The sequence below is a fragment of the Barbatula barbatula genome (assembly GCF_947034865.1).
Source record: "Barbatula barbatula genome assembly, chromosome: 12".
Lineage (NCBI taxonomy): Eukaryota > Metazoa > Chordata > Actinopteri > Cypriniformes > Nemacheilidae > Barbatula > Barbatula barbatula.
Genome location: NC_136775.1, coordinates 8,143,031 through 8,157,118, shown reverse-complemented (window position 1 = coordinate 8,157,118; position 14,088 = coordinate 8,143,031). Strand labels below are relative to the sequence as shown.

The following is a 14,088-nucleotide window of genomic DNA, read 5'->3' as shown; positions in this document are numbered from 1 at the left end:
CCTGTAGTGGAAACCTTTAATCATATATAAACATTTACTTGTTTTTCATTGAACACATTAAATTAACCAATTTCTGATATGAATCTTTCAATCAATATTTAAAGGAGATACAGGCGACCCCACGTGTAGTAAAACTACAGTCACAACAAATGTATTATGGTATCGCCACAGTAACCAGTTCATGGTATTTCAAGTAAAACTTTGCTAATCTATCCTTAAAAAAACATGGGTAATTTTCTTGGGAAGAGGTTTTACTGTAAAATGCATGTTATCAATTGAGTTTCTTAACATCTTAACCCAGAGTCAAACAGTTATGAGATCAAAACAGTAAGTTAAGTTCGTTACTTCATTTGGATTGGAAATATAACATGATTTAAAAAGACAACACACAGGCCATTTCAGACAGAAAGAATCATTGTTTTATTGGACAATTTACATTAAATGAGAATTTTTCCTGTTGTGTTTCCTTTGTGTTTTTTTAAAACGTTACAGTTTCAAGATTCTATTGACTACTTGAATTATCAGTCTTGCATAATACAAGGCAAAAAATCTATCATTCAAAATCTCCTGTTTTGAAGACGACACTTAAAAATAGCATGTATTTACAAAATGGAGGGAGTGAGGGAGTTTGGAGTGGAGACATCACCTACAACGTTGCCTCGATAATGAGACAAGCTTGTTAACTCATGGAATTTTAAAAGAAGTGCACAAGATCAGAGGCAGAACCCTCAGCGCTTGCGGCGACTGGGAGATGTGGACCTGGAACAGAAACGGGGGACAGACCATTAGTGAAATCACTAGCACGTCACATCCAGAAAAGGGGAAAATAACATCAGTCACATCTCAAACAGCACCTAGGAGGCAAAACCCACCTTTTGTGGACAATTCAATTAACTTCACATTTAACATTACAAGAGACTGCCCATAAAACCATAGGAGTAAGAATGTAAATGCCACATTTAAATGTAACTTGTTTGTACACAATCATGGTAACAAATAAGCAAAATACAACGGATCATTAACACAGAAACTCAAAACAGTTCAACAATAAAAAAATAGAAAGAAAAGGGATACTACCTTGATCGCGATTTAGACTTGTGTTTGCGGCTTGCCTTCTTACCAGACTTGTGAGATCTTTCCGTTGACCTTGATCGACTACGTTTAGATTTTTTAGACTTCTTTTCTTTGCTAACCTCAGGGGAAGGGGACCTGCTCCTACTGGATTCTGAATCGGAGTACTTCCTGCTAGATTTGGCAGAGCCTTTCTTGCTACTTTTACTGTCTTGCCGGGAAAACTTCTCACCACGGGAATCTGCGAGCTCACTTTCCTTTTTCTTCCTCGATTTGCCACCATCCTCTTCCTCCCTTACTGAGCTGCTATCACTCTCTTTTTCCTTGCCCTTCTGTTTGTCTTTCTTTTTGTCTAATTCTTTGTCTTTCCTCTTCTTATCCTTCTCGTGGCTCCGGCTCCTCTCTTTCCTCCTCTCTCTGTCCCTGCTGGAATCTTTTTGTTTCCGCCTGCTGCGGCTGGTACTGCGACTTCTGCTGTGCCTGTGATCTCTGCTGCGCCGCCTGTCTCTGCTGCGGCTGCGACTGGCCTTGGACCTGCTCCTACGGCCCCTGCTGGATCTGCGCTGTCGCGAACGGCTGCGCTTCCTGTGACGCGAGGAGTGCTCTGAGCTGCGGGCATGACTGCTCAGTCTCCTGTCTCTGCCTTTGTCGCGAGACTGGTGTCTTCGAGAGCTGCGACTTCGGCTGCGCCTGCGAGTCCCACGGGAGGTGGAACGGCTGCGTCGCCTCTTCCTCCGGGGAGAGGAGGAATGTGAGGAACTGCGAGAGGTGGCTGGGGATGAGGAAGATGAAGAGGATCTGCTACTGGAAGAGTTAGAACTTGAGGTGCGACTGCGTCTCGCACTGGGTGAGGGGCTGGCACTTCCTCCGTTACGGCCGGCATTCTCTTTGCTTGAAGCTGCCCACTTCACCTCACTAACTTCTGGTTCACTGCGCGACCTGCGCCGCTCTACTATAGGCTCCACCTCTTTTTCCCTAACTTCCTGTTTGTGTTTGAAATCTGACTGTTCCTCCTCATAAATGGATTCTCTGTTTGCTGCAGACTCTTCTGAAAAATGAAATGTTGCCCCAATAATGTTACATCCCGGCAGAGTGTGTCACATAGAAAATAACCTATAACATTTCTTTAAAACAGAGTTTCCAGCTATTATTGTAGATGTACATACCTTTAGCCAACAGTGCCTCCAGTGCCAACCTCTCCTGCTGGTCTTTCTCCTTGCGACGGAAAGCGTCCTGTTTCTGGCGAATGCGGTGCAGAAGCTCCTCATCGTCGGTGTCCGAGGAGTCGGAACCTTTAGCGCTGCGCTCCTCATCCTCACTCTCGTCCGAACCGTACTCACCCAGCCCGCCTGCGGCAACAAAGCCCCCCTCTTATAACGGACATCACTGACAGCAGCACTTGTTTATCCACTCGACTATATTACTCTAAAGCGGCCCACCTCGTGTAATGAAGCATGCTTTAAAATACCCTAATTCCATTTCACTGTCGTTGAAAGCTAACCATTTTGAGAAAACTTGCTTCTTGAACTCTTCAAGTTCATTAGAGAATTGAGAAAGGAGCCAAGCTCTGAAATGTCCCCCCTACATCCCAAAGCCCACCCACCCCCGATGTTCCAAAATGTATAGACACTTACCGAGGCCGGTGAGAGAAGCCAGTGCATTTGACTGTGCCAGCTGTTTTGCAGGAGCTTTGATTCACATCAACAACAGGAACAACATGTTAAAACATATACAGCCACCACTTTCGCATAGGCAAGAGTCTCTAGAGATGATGGTACACATATGCACTATTCACAAGAGCTGCCTTTGGCAAAACAAATAAAAAAATAACAAAAATAAAAAGATGGAGAGAAGAAGAAGGTTATCACACATAGTCTGTCACACACAGAAGGCAAACAGTGAGGGAGAGAACCAGTCTGTACTAATGCAGTATCACGGTCAAAATGAAAAGCTGTCATAGACATGAAAGTATATTTGTTTAACAGGAAGTAAATGAGGAAACCGATTCAGATGCAGGGAACCCTTTGAAAGTTCTTGTGGCATACATAAGACTGTCTATGTGACCGTTAACACCCTCCCTCTGTGGTTTGTTTTCATCTTCTGTTGCATTAGCAGAGAATGGCTGCTGAGGAATTTCACTTTTGCTTGCATTACCATGGTGGATCAGTCAAATAAGCTTCATATATCGGGTCAAAACATAAGCAAGTAGAATTTCTGCGGAACAGTGGCCCTTCCTCAGAATTAAACTTGAAGGCACTGTTGCATGGACAGAAGAGAACAGGAGCAGACCTTTAGAGGCTTTGCGATGGGTCTCTTTGGCCACCTGCTGGATCTCCTCATTTGTGACCTCAAGGAGAACTTCGGTCAGAAGCGTTTTAGTCATAAACATCTGTGGAAAGGGAGAATGTAGTAAGTAACATGTCACAAGCATGGGCAGGGAGGAGTCGATAAAAGCAGAAAATACAGACCAGCTGAAACTCTTTCTCCTCATCTGTCATCTCGGGTTCACTTTGATCTTCTTGAACCAGGGGAGAAACTCTTCCACCGAACTCCGGTTTCCTCCCTAATACTCCATCATCATCTTCTTCACCGTCCTCATCATCGCTGTCCTAAATAAACACAGTAGATTGGACTGGTTGGACTAGAGATTGTAAGCTTGTGCATGAGCTAAGCGCCGAATTCGCTATATTGCAATACTGCTAGTGTTGGTGGCCTGCATTCATAACGAGCAATACAACGGATCAGTTCACCCAAAAATAAACATTCTATCACCATTTATTCACCTCATGTTGTTCAAAATTCCCATGATGTTGTTTGCATTTAATTTTTGGGTGAACGATACCTTTAAAAGTAAATAAAGTTACTGAGGGTAACCACAATTATGTCAATGAACGTTTACGCGTGTCAGTGAATGCTGGGACAACAGTTGCCAAAGTAACCTCAGCAGGTCCCTCCCCTGTAAACAGGTAATGAAAAAGATGCTTACAAATTTGCTTCTGCGTGGCAACCGATTCCCATCACCTCTCTCCTCTACCATATCGCTATGATTATTTGCCATTTCAGCACGCTCTTTTTCCATCCTCTCTTTCTCCAATTTCTTTTGCTTCTCACGGTCCATCTTTTCAAGGCCTTCCCGAATCCATGCAGGCAGTGTTCTCCTTTTAACAGCATCTAGAACAGAAAACAAGACAATGTCAGCATTTGTTAAACACTGTACACCAGCAACTGCATTTTACTCATTCTGACCAACTTTTGTACTCACCAAGTGTAGGCGCCTCTGGTTTTAGTTGGGGGATCTGGTTGGGGGATCTGGGGTGTTCTGTTCTGAAGGCAGGAAGACGGTCTGTTCTGTTCTGAGTTCTGTCGGGCCAGAATGGTGCGTGAAAACCGGTGGAGGGTGGTCCATATGCTGTCCCTGTCGGTGCAGCACCATGCTAGGATGAAACAATATAAATGATAGGTTAATATAAGTGTCAGAAACACAGAAGAAATAGATATACCTTTTGGATCTGAATAGCATACCTGATAATCAAATTGATTGACAGCCATGGTGGCTATTGGGTACGGCTCAGGCTGGCCCCCAAATCCATGGCTGTTTGGAGGAAAACCTCTATGGTGCGGTTCTCCAGGAAACTCTAAACTATCTTGACTGTTACTGTCTTCCGATGGGTTGATGACATCCATCGCCACTTGCCCAGGAGGAATCCACGCTTGTTCTGGAGGGGGAGGTGGGGGCTGGCCATGCATCCCCCACTCTGTGAACAAATAAAAAAAAAATATGATCAAAACATATCAGTGACATTATGACCATCACTCGCTTATAGGCAACACAAAGAAATCTTTAAAATGATTTAGAGGTTGAGCCAATGATTATAATACAGTTGAGTTAGTCTTACCTGGTTGCCAACCTCTGCCAAAATTTGAATCCCCCGGGAAGGCCCCATGGTTATTACGGCCTGGAGGCTCCATGTTCTGCATATCCTGGCCATTGGGCTGAATACTCGGTGGCTCGGGAACGCTGGATTCTTTCTGTGCAATCCATGCTTGTGCTAAAGCAGCCCAGTCCACTTGACCTGCAGCGTCAGGCATACATACAACTTAACAACATTGTTCAGAATAACTCATTTAAACATACTGTGCTACAGCTCGATAGGAACAAGGTTCTCACCCGGATCTTGTTGATGTTGAAAAGACTGCATCCATTGCTGCTGTGAACCCAGGGGCCACTGAGGCCAGGGCTGTCCTCCCTGGTCCCACATCACTCACTTTTTCTGTGTCTGGAGACTGATACAAATCATAACAAAATTATGCAGTAACAAAAACGTAAATTGAAAAAGTGCACCAATAAACATATTAGTTATCCTCGCATACAAAACAAATATAATATGCGTTACAAAGTGTACATGGTGTGATTTTGTCTCAGCTACCTTAAAAAGACGTAAAGAGTCATATCAATTTGTACCAATACGGATCGGTAATATAATAAGCCCAGCAGCACCTACAAACACTCACACCCCTACACAAGCAGCCAAGAAACACTGATACTCCGACTATTACAAACTATCCGTTTTCTTTTAAATGCAAACCGCCATATATACAACGCCTTTTCACTTAACCGTCTTGCACCTGATGTATTCTTCACAAATTAAACAGACATTATCGTCGACGTAAGAGCAGCTGTGCAGACGATAGGCCGCACGTCTTCAACATTACAACCACGGTTATCAAATTTAATCTATTTTTTGCGCTGTTAAAACGCACAAAATCTTGTAGTTCGCCGATCGTCACATCGGATGTCGAGGAGACACAGGGGATTGTTTAGTGAAGTTTTACAAATACAATCGCTCTCTTACCTCTTCAGTTTCTCTCACTCTCAGCAGTAAAATGGCGATGAAATGATGACCCGGAAGCAATAGCGACCAGTGTGACCTCGCAGCAAACTCCCCCTAGCGCTCACAATATTATAACGTTACCAGTTTACGACATATGATAAACGTGTAAACTATGTCTACAAAGATAAGTAAAAACTTGACAAATTTAAGTGATTATATGTAAATACATTTATTATAAAAGAATAAGCTACTTTGATTTCTGAGCTTCGCGTCTGATCAATGTAGTTTCAAATATAGTGTCACTACGCAAAAATTGTGAAATAAGCATATAGATAACGCAATGTTTTTGAAGTGAGTATTTTGTGTTTATAAAACCGTTTCTAGTCCGGAAATCATCAGGGAGTAGATAAGGTTGGAAGTTAAACGCATGTCCTGCAATGCCATAGCCTACATTAGTTTCATTTTTCAAGGTTAAGCATGCAGATTTTATGACCGCAATAATGTAAGGATTGTGAAATATTAAATGAATCCCACCCAGTAAAATATAGTGACCAGATAGCCTACATTATCAAAATAAAAATTGAAATAAAATACCAACTATTTTCAGTATTTATTTTATTGAATTATATTTCCAGTCTCAACGAAAGCAGAGATGTGTTAAGATTAAACCTGCAATGAACTATTTGACTGCATAAAACACATAAGAATGGAATAAACCAAAAATCTCTCTGAAAAATTAACACAATAAAGAAAATAAAGAAGACTGCTGAACCCCCCCAAAATTAAGAAGACAAGGATTTAAAAAGAGTAGATTACCCACCTATTCAATTGAATCATATCATACACTTTCAATTTCTGAAATCCAGGGAATATAATTTTGCATTCTGTTCCTTTGCCATATACCAAACAGCCAGAATGACATTCCAAAGAGTGACAGAATTGGGTATGTTGTTGTGTTCTCCAGAAATCACAGCTGGATCAAAAAGATAACAAGCATCATTTTTTGTAAGCACTTGTTATGTATGCCCTGGAGGTATGTGACATGCCATCCCAACAACATGTCATGGCATTTATTTTAAGGCATGTACTGTATCTCTTTCTGGCAGGCGAGTGATCTACCAATTCAGCGGGTTCTTTTGAAAGGAAAAGCAGCTCCACCCGTCCCCCATATCAGGTTCCACTGTCAGTTTGGACCGAGGGAACACATTTTATCATTAACTCAGATTAAATCACATCTGAGCAGCAAAAACAATGTCACTAAACCAGAATCCTGCTTTAAAAATAGAAACACATACTTCACATAGATGACACATTCTTGTTGGTGTCTGTACACATGGTTGTAACTGATTACAGTCTTAACAACTTGTCACAGAATGAGAAGAGGAGAACAGGATGAATTCGGACGTTGCCCTTTTCCCGATTCCACACCCACCTCTTCTTCACCAGTCAGGGACATGTTCCAAAACAACACGCCTATGCACCCATCACACCGAATCGCCACTGTGTAAAAAGTGAAAATGGCATCCTGGGATTTGTGGCGACAGCGCAGGCTAATGGCCAACAAAGTCTCCAGAAAGACCAACCAAACCAAGAATGTAAAAGCCCAAAAACAAAAGATTCCACTCACAGGTTTTCATCCACTAAATGTATCTAAACGATCCCAAATCACTCAAATAGATTATTTTTGATTATGCTCACAAAATTCAAGCAAAAGAAAAGCTTGAAGACCCCTGCAGCCTCAGACACCACAAATGTGGCGTTACAGTATCTGGCCATTAAACCAAATGAACAGTATAGAAAATGGTACAGATTCTATATAGGCTGCAGTGATAAACACTATGTATATTGCTTATTCAGTGTACATATACCATTCTATTTATGCTGATGACATTTTACTTTAATACTTTGCTCAAAACATGCACAATCTTGGCCCTCATAAACTGCAAGCACTGGTGTAGGTTCACAAGTCATGAGGAGGGGGGATATTTCAGTATAATATATTTCAATTCTGCAACAATTCTTTGTTTTATAAAGTCCAAGAATATTCATGAAAGTCATGAAACTGTATTGTAAACCAAAGCAAAAAAAGACAATAAACCATTTTTTATTTATTACAGAATAACCAAGCAATGTTTTAAATGTAGTACAGTCTCTAAACACTTCATTACACATCGTGTCTGTGTGTATATGAAGAGTTTATTTAAATAAACATATCATTTTATGTTCGTCAAAACAAACCAACTGCAGTTCGTTTGATTTCACTTGGATTTCACAACAAAAACATCTGTTTGTGTGATATTGTATAATCCAGGGCAAAATAGGATGATGCTGAGTTTTCCTTTCACTACAGAGAGTAGATATTCTTCTGACGATGATCATTTTTCCTATTTCCCACTTGGATTTCATTTTTTATACATGTTTTTGTAAATTACTCTTTGGCAAATACTCCTGCAAAATAAATGCCTACTTTTGACAAATAAAAGAATGTCATAAATAACTTAAATTTTGAATATAATTTGACACCTATAATAATCAATCACATTGTCCAATCCCTATTCAGATCATCTTTGAGTAATGAATGTTCCTTTGAATGGCCAAGCTTATATTTAGTACAGTATGTAGAATCCTTCTGACATTAAAATTCAGAGGCATGCAGTAACTGCCAGGTGTTGTCCAAGCTGATATTGTCTGTTGCCAGAGTTCATCTGAAACGTTTCACGTTCACGCAGCTCTACGGCAGCTCTTCATAGAAGAGTAAATAAGCTTGAGAGTTAAGCACTCTGGACTCTGGTACAGTCTGTACGTTGGCGTCACTAACATAAACCCACTGACCTTGTGGTGCAGAACTTGCCTCTCTTGGACCTAAAACACACAAACACATTAGTATTCAGAGAAACACAACAACTCGGGACACAAAACCTGCATGGACATTAGAAGAGAAACAACAATTAATTTTCTTTCACGGCCTGTATGTAGCTTGTAAGATCCCGATAACCTCGCAATAATATATCCTACTGTGGTTTACTATCAGCGAACAAAATTTATTCTCTCAGCTTGGTCTCTGAGCTTTTAACTCCACCTTCTGCGGCTGAAAGCAAGGTTTCTCCTTGAGGGGAGACAATACCACCAAACAATACCATCTGGCCTTCACCGAAAAAGCCACAGTTTCAAGGCTGTAGGGACTGGGGGTCCAATGGTGGGATGCAAGGAATACTAAGTTTGTGTACCTTCATGTTTTCCAGGCTTTTCAATGGAAGCTGCAAATAAATTATATTGAGGATTAAATGGAAACTCTGGTAGGCAAAAGCCTTGTACCTGACTGGTTTCTCCGCTGCTCAGTTCTACGTGCAGGGGTGCGGACCTTCACATATGCAGCATAGTGTCCCCCTCGCATCGATCCGCTGTGTTCCACAATGCCATACAAGCTGTACAGCACGCGCTCCCCCGATCCAAGGTTCTGCAGAGCACATAAAAGCAAAATCAATAACATGGAAGAATTGTGTGAATTCTTAAATCACTGGTATTGGCTGATGTTGATAAACATGATCTGTACCTTGCAAGTGGCAGAACAGAATGGTGCCAGGTCCAGAATAAGTGGAAAGTCCACATGTCTATTAACTTTCCTCAGATTCATTCCAGCCTGTGAAAACAAGGACCATAAAGCACAAAACATGTAACCTTACCATTATTAATTATATAAACTGCTCCGTGTTAAATATAAATACAGTGCAGGTAACGGCAGTTGCTTGGATACTGAGATTCACACCTGGTGAAAGCGTTTAAGGTGAAGGGTGACCACTGGAGGAAGGGCGGAGATAAGCATCTGTTTACGGGCACTGGTGTAGACCTTCTCAGCTTTCTTATCTGAAATACACATATTATATAATATAATAAACATTAAGTGTAAGAAGTACATTTAAAGCAACTTAAATGGGTTAATGACGTATAAGGACCGCATATCATGTGGTGTACCAGTTATGTGACCAGTTATGTAAATAATTGTATTAAATTAGAAATAAAATATATATATTTTTTAATCTACAATACAGTATGCTTAAGTGAAATGTTTTTTTTTTAAATATTTTTATCAGTTGTATGCGAAAAATATGTTTATTTTGTTCATTTAATAAGACAAAACTATATAACAAAAATAAAAAAGCGTTTTTTTTTTCTGCATTCATGTGTACACCACATTCTTAAAGTCGGCATTAAATGGAAGTAGTGATCGTCTTTTTTTCCATATCTTGACGTATACCAGAGTGAAAAAACTTCTGAAATGACAAGAAAATGTAGGACGGGACTTGACTTCATGCACCGACAATTGATTGGATCGTTAAAAGGTGAAAGACGAATGCCAGTTTGCAATCTGCCAGTCATTGCAAACCCCGCCTTCGCACCATTCCTCGTGACCAGAAGTAAAGAGATGTCGTTTCGAGGGAGGTGAGTAAATGTAGACAGAATATACATTTTTGGATGAAGGAACCCTTTAAATAGCCTTTAATCTGCCTATTGGAAAATTACATTTAGTCATTTAGCAGACGCTTTTGATATCACCCTAGTGATATCAAAATGATATCACCCATGTCATGCTACTTAAAGAACTGGAGCAACCTGAAAAATAGCCCATATGCGTTTATCTTCCAAGATACTTCTCAGATCCCAGAGTTTTGTCCCACACTGTATATATTATATAAACAAAGTTCTAACCTGCACCGCTACTTCTCTTCAGCTGTCTCTGCCTCCTCTCAGTGCAGTTCTCACAAAGCAGTTTGTTGTTGCCCATGAGCAGCTCAACAGAGGTGAACTGATGCAGACAGGATTGCACAGAGCACTCTTTGGAACTGGGTGTGTAGCTGTGACAAAGGGCTTGAAAAGCACCTTGAAGATGCTGACGATCTCTCTCCCTGTCCCGGTTCTCCACCTGCTCATCTGGGTAGTGGCTGACAGGCAGGGTGTCGGTGGAAGTGTGTACCAGGCCCAACTTGGACACTGCGGTGACAAGCTGCTCTACAGCACCACCCTGTTGAGGTCTAAGAGAGGGCATGCTGGTTGAGCCTGGGCTCAGGTTCGGCTTTACGTTGTGCATTGTTGTTGGTGTAGTCGTGGTGAACACTTTATCTGAGGTGCTACTGTGACTCGGTGTGCATGGGATTCGAGGAGACCATTCACTTTCAGATGCCTCACTGTCCGCATCATTACTGCTGTCCAAGCTAGAATCCTTATCGCTGCAGTCTGATTGGCTGCCCGTTGTATCAGCTGGGTAACTGGAAAGGCCACGCCCAGCCACACAGAGCTCTTCCTCATGTCGGCTAGATAAAGAGTCAGCTCCCCTCTCATCGTGAGAAGTAGACAAATGTCGACTCTGTGGTTTCTGATGGCACATACATAAGCGCATTCTATTTAATTCAAATAATCTTTGCCTTTCAACTATTAAGTCTTCAACATTCACCCAGATTACATAAATAGTATGATGTCATCTCTATGTTATAACAACATTGGAAATACTGAATGTTTGCATTGCAAATAATTCTTCATATAGATTGTATATTAATAGCTATGCCTACCTGTCCACTCATCCTCCTAGTGTTTCTATTGGCCTGTGAATGGGCGGTTGATATATCGTCGCCATGGGAGCCCAGAACATCCTGGTCCCGCCCACTTTTCCCCAGTCTACCCAGGTTTGTGGGTTTAGAGATCTGAGCAAGCAAAATGGACAAGTTTTCCTTCAGTCAACCATCCAGAGAATTCAAACCATTAAAAAGGCCAGTGATTTTACTACGGAACGTGTTCTAATATGTGACAGGATATACAGAAGTGTGCACATTACATTGTGGATTGTCTTACCCTTTCCTCTATGATAGGAAGTGAGATATCAATGAAGGCTTCTTTCACGGTAGAAATCTAGAAGTGAAGCACACCGATGGTGAACGCTAAATTGTAGAACTTAAAGTAGCTTTAACACATATTGTACACGATATTCTTATATTGATATCAGTATTATTACCATTTTGCATGATGTAAACACTAGTCCAGAGGAAATTCCAGTTTTATTTTTATTTATATAGATTTAAAATCTTACATACATTAATAAATTGTATATATTGGTTTAGCATTTTACTCTGTTCTGTTGGTTGTATTTTGTTTGTGTAGTGTGAAACAGGAAGTTCTTCTGGACCAGCGCTGAACCAGCGTTGTTTACATCATTCAAAGTGGTCTATAAAACGAAATTAAAGAATTAGGGATGTCAAAGTATTAATCGGATGCAGAATAAAAGTTTGTGTTGACATAAAAAAATGTCTTCGTAATGTGCATATACAATTTTGTATTCATAAAAACATACACATACATGCAAGTATTTAAGAAAAATATTTTTTATAAACATTTATATATAATTTAAAGTATTGGTAAATATAAATAAATATATATATATATATATATATGTATTTATATTTACCAATACTTTAAATTTCATATATAAATGTTTATGAACTTTTATATTTTTCTTAAATACTTGCATGTATGCGTATGTTTTTATGAATACAAAATGTATATGCACAGTACACAGACATATATTATGTGTAAACAAACTTTTATTACAGATGCAATTAATCGTTTGACAGGCCTAAAGAATGCTTGAGGTCACATGGTTTAAACATATTTTTCTAGATATTGTACATTAGAACGAAGAAATGCTTACGTGTTTACACTCCTCGCACATTATGGTGCTGGTTAGTTCTCCGACGAAAATACGATCAACAAAATTCATTTTTACACCTTCCTTTCCATAAGCTGTAGATAAGAAGCATGTATTAAGTTATTAAAGTAGAAAACAAATGATCTGATGTTACTCTGAAGTATCTTTTTGAATAATAATTTTATTGAAATATTATTTAGTAGTGAACACAAGCTGTCACTAGATGGCAATACTGCTCTGAGTGATCTGTAATGCAATGATGAATCACCCTTCACTTGTCGTTTGGTCTCTTCATCAGCCGTTTTCTCGGTGGGGTTGTTAAAGGCTTTGAGGATGCCTGCTTTAATCCGCTGTCAATGTAAACACAAAGTGATGCCATTATATCAGACAATGAAGCTCAGCTGCTGTCACAGTTCCTTCTTTATATGCTCAAAATACTGGCAACAGAGTAAAGGTTCACACCCTATAATAATAGAGACTTCACATAGCCTATTTATAAGACAAACTGAGAAATACGGAGAGATTTGAAATCTATAAGAAAATCTCCTCTTTACTCTTACACTTCACAATTTTCTCCCGGAAAAACATTTATTGTAGGTTTGTATGGCAACAAAAACACGTAAACAAATAAATGACACTACAAGGCAAGGCCACAGGTATGTTCAAGTGAAGATTCAAACGTGGAGCATTTTATAAAAACATACGCACTGTATATATGGTGTATACAACAGTGATGAAGACTTCTAAAGGCGAGTGTTTTTGTGGTCTTAATGAGAGGTGACATGGTCAGTGACTCTGTTGGTTAGAGAGCTGTTTGTCGACACCGTCACAGTAAAGCACCAATCAATAGATAATTGGCCGTGGTGGCGGTGGCTATAGGGCTCGACGGGTCTCCTCCATTGTCCCGTCCCCACGCTCAGGATGAGCTATTTAGGTCAAAAGCCTAGCTAATCCCTCTCCTTCAGCCCCCCAAAAACCCCCGCCGATGTCGGACCCCTCTGCAAGACGAACTAATTAATCACACAAACACACGCATCCTAAAATAACTAGGCCACCGCACACTCCTGAGAAGTTGAGCTCACTTGAGCACCTCATTCTTAGCATTTTTATTCAACAGTTAATTGGCGACAATTCATTGAGGTTAATTAGCATATTGTGAGCACTGATCCTATTGGCTGATCAACATAAATATTGTGGTGTCCATGTTTGGTGACTGGTTTAAGAGCTCACAGCTCAATCACAATATAGAGTGTTTTTTAAGCAATCAATCATTAATTTAAAGATCTTATTTCATCTTTAAAAAAGTTAGGTGTTGATTAAGATGATGTTATTTACTTTGCATACAGACAGTTTCATAAGACACACGTGCCTGGCCTGAAGTTAATGTCCGGTCTGTGTTTTTATTTTGTATTTAATTTATAGATATTTTATGGTATAATAACTGTATTAAATTAAATTCAAACTACTCAACAGTAACAGATTATTTGCTGA

General features: G+C 40.1%; 2 protein-coding genes across 6 annotated transcripts in view; both read right to left on the bottom strand.

Moving 5' to 3' along the window:
- Positions 1 to 396: 396 nt before the first annotated feature.
- Positions 397 to 6,010, bottom strand: pnisr (PNN-interacting serine/arginine-rich protein). Of its 3 annotated transcripts, none has more exons than XM_079469538.1 (12): positions 5,925 to 6,010; positions 5,240 to 5,355; positions 4,968 to 5,144; positions 4,594 to 4,826; positions 4,334 to 4,505; positions 4,058 to 4,242; positions 3,540 to 3,680; positions 3,361 to 3,460; positions 2,706 to 2,759; positions 2,238 to 2,420; positions 1,078 to 2,119; positions 397 to 759 (listed from the first exon to the last, which is right to left on the bottom strand). In XM_079469538.1, exons 2-12 carry the CDS (start codon positions 5,328 to 5,330, stop codon positions 729 to 731), a joined length of 2,409 nt encoding a protein of 802 aa, XP_079325664.1. In that variant the 5' UTR covers positions 5,331 to 5,355; positions 5,925 to 6,010; the 3' UTR covers positions 397 to 728. The 3 variants fall into 3 exon arrangements, with proteins under 3 accessions (XP_079325664.1, XP_079325665.1, XP_079325666.1); XM_079469539.1 differs by having other exon boundaries at positions 5,499 to 5,928; XM_079469540.1 differs by having other exon boundaries at positions 5,833 to 5,928.
- Positions 6,011 to 7,991: 1,981 nt separating this feature from the next.
- usp45 (ubiquitin specific peptidase 45) overlaps positions 7,992 to 14,088 on the bottom strand; it is a 29,300-nt gene continuing 23,203 nt past the window's right edge. For all 3 annotated transcript variants that reach the window (XM_079469888.1, XM_079469890.1, XM_079469889.1), the window contains 9 exons: positions 12,866 to 12,947; positions 12,601 to 12,692; positions 11,748 to 11,804; positions 11,468 to 11,599; positions 10,611 to 11,274; positions 9,670 to 9,767; positions 9,457 to 9,543; positions 9,219 to 9,360; positions 7,992 to 8,765 (listed from right to left, as the gene is read on the bottom strand). In XM_079469888.1, the coding sequence (XP_079326014.1) occupies positions 8,635 to 8,765; positions 9,219 to 9,360; positions 9,457 to 9,543; positions 9,670 to 9,767; positions 10,611 to 11,274; positions 11,468 to 11,599; positions 11,748 to 11,804; positions 12,601 to 12,692; positions 12,866 to 12,947 (1,485 nt within the window). In that variant the 3' untranslated portion in view covers positions 7,992 to 8,634. The remainder of the gene's footprint in view (positions 8,766 to 9,218; positions 9,361 to 9,456; positions 9,544 to 9,669; positions 9,768 to 10,610; positions 11,275 to 11,467; positions 11,600 to 11,747; positions 11,805 to 12,600; positions 12,693 to 12,865; positions 12,948 to 14,088) is intronic.

Bases quoted from the DNA above. Each gene is read 5' to 3' on its own strand.
- pnisr (XM_079469538.1), bottom strand. From the start codon at position 5,330: ATGTGGGACCAGGGAGGACAGCCCTGGCCTCAGTGGCCCCTGGGTTCA. The intron at 5,145-5,239 runs GTGAGAACCTTG...CTGACGCTGCAG, and splicing joins TCAACATCAACAAGATCCGG to GTCAAGTGGACTGGGCTGCT. The intron at 3,681-4,057 runs GTAAGCATCTTT...GTGTTTATTTAG, and splicing joins TGCCACGCAGAAGCAAATTT to GACAGCGATGATGAGGACGG.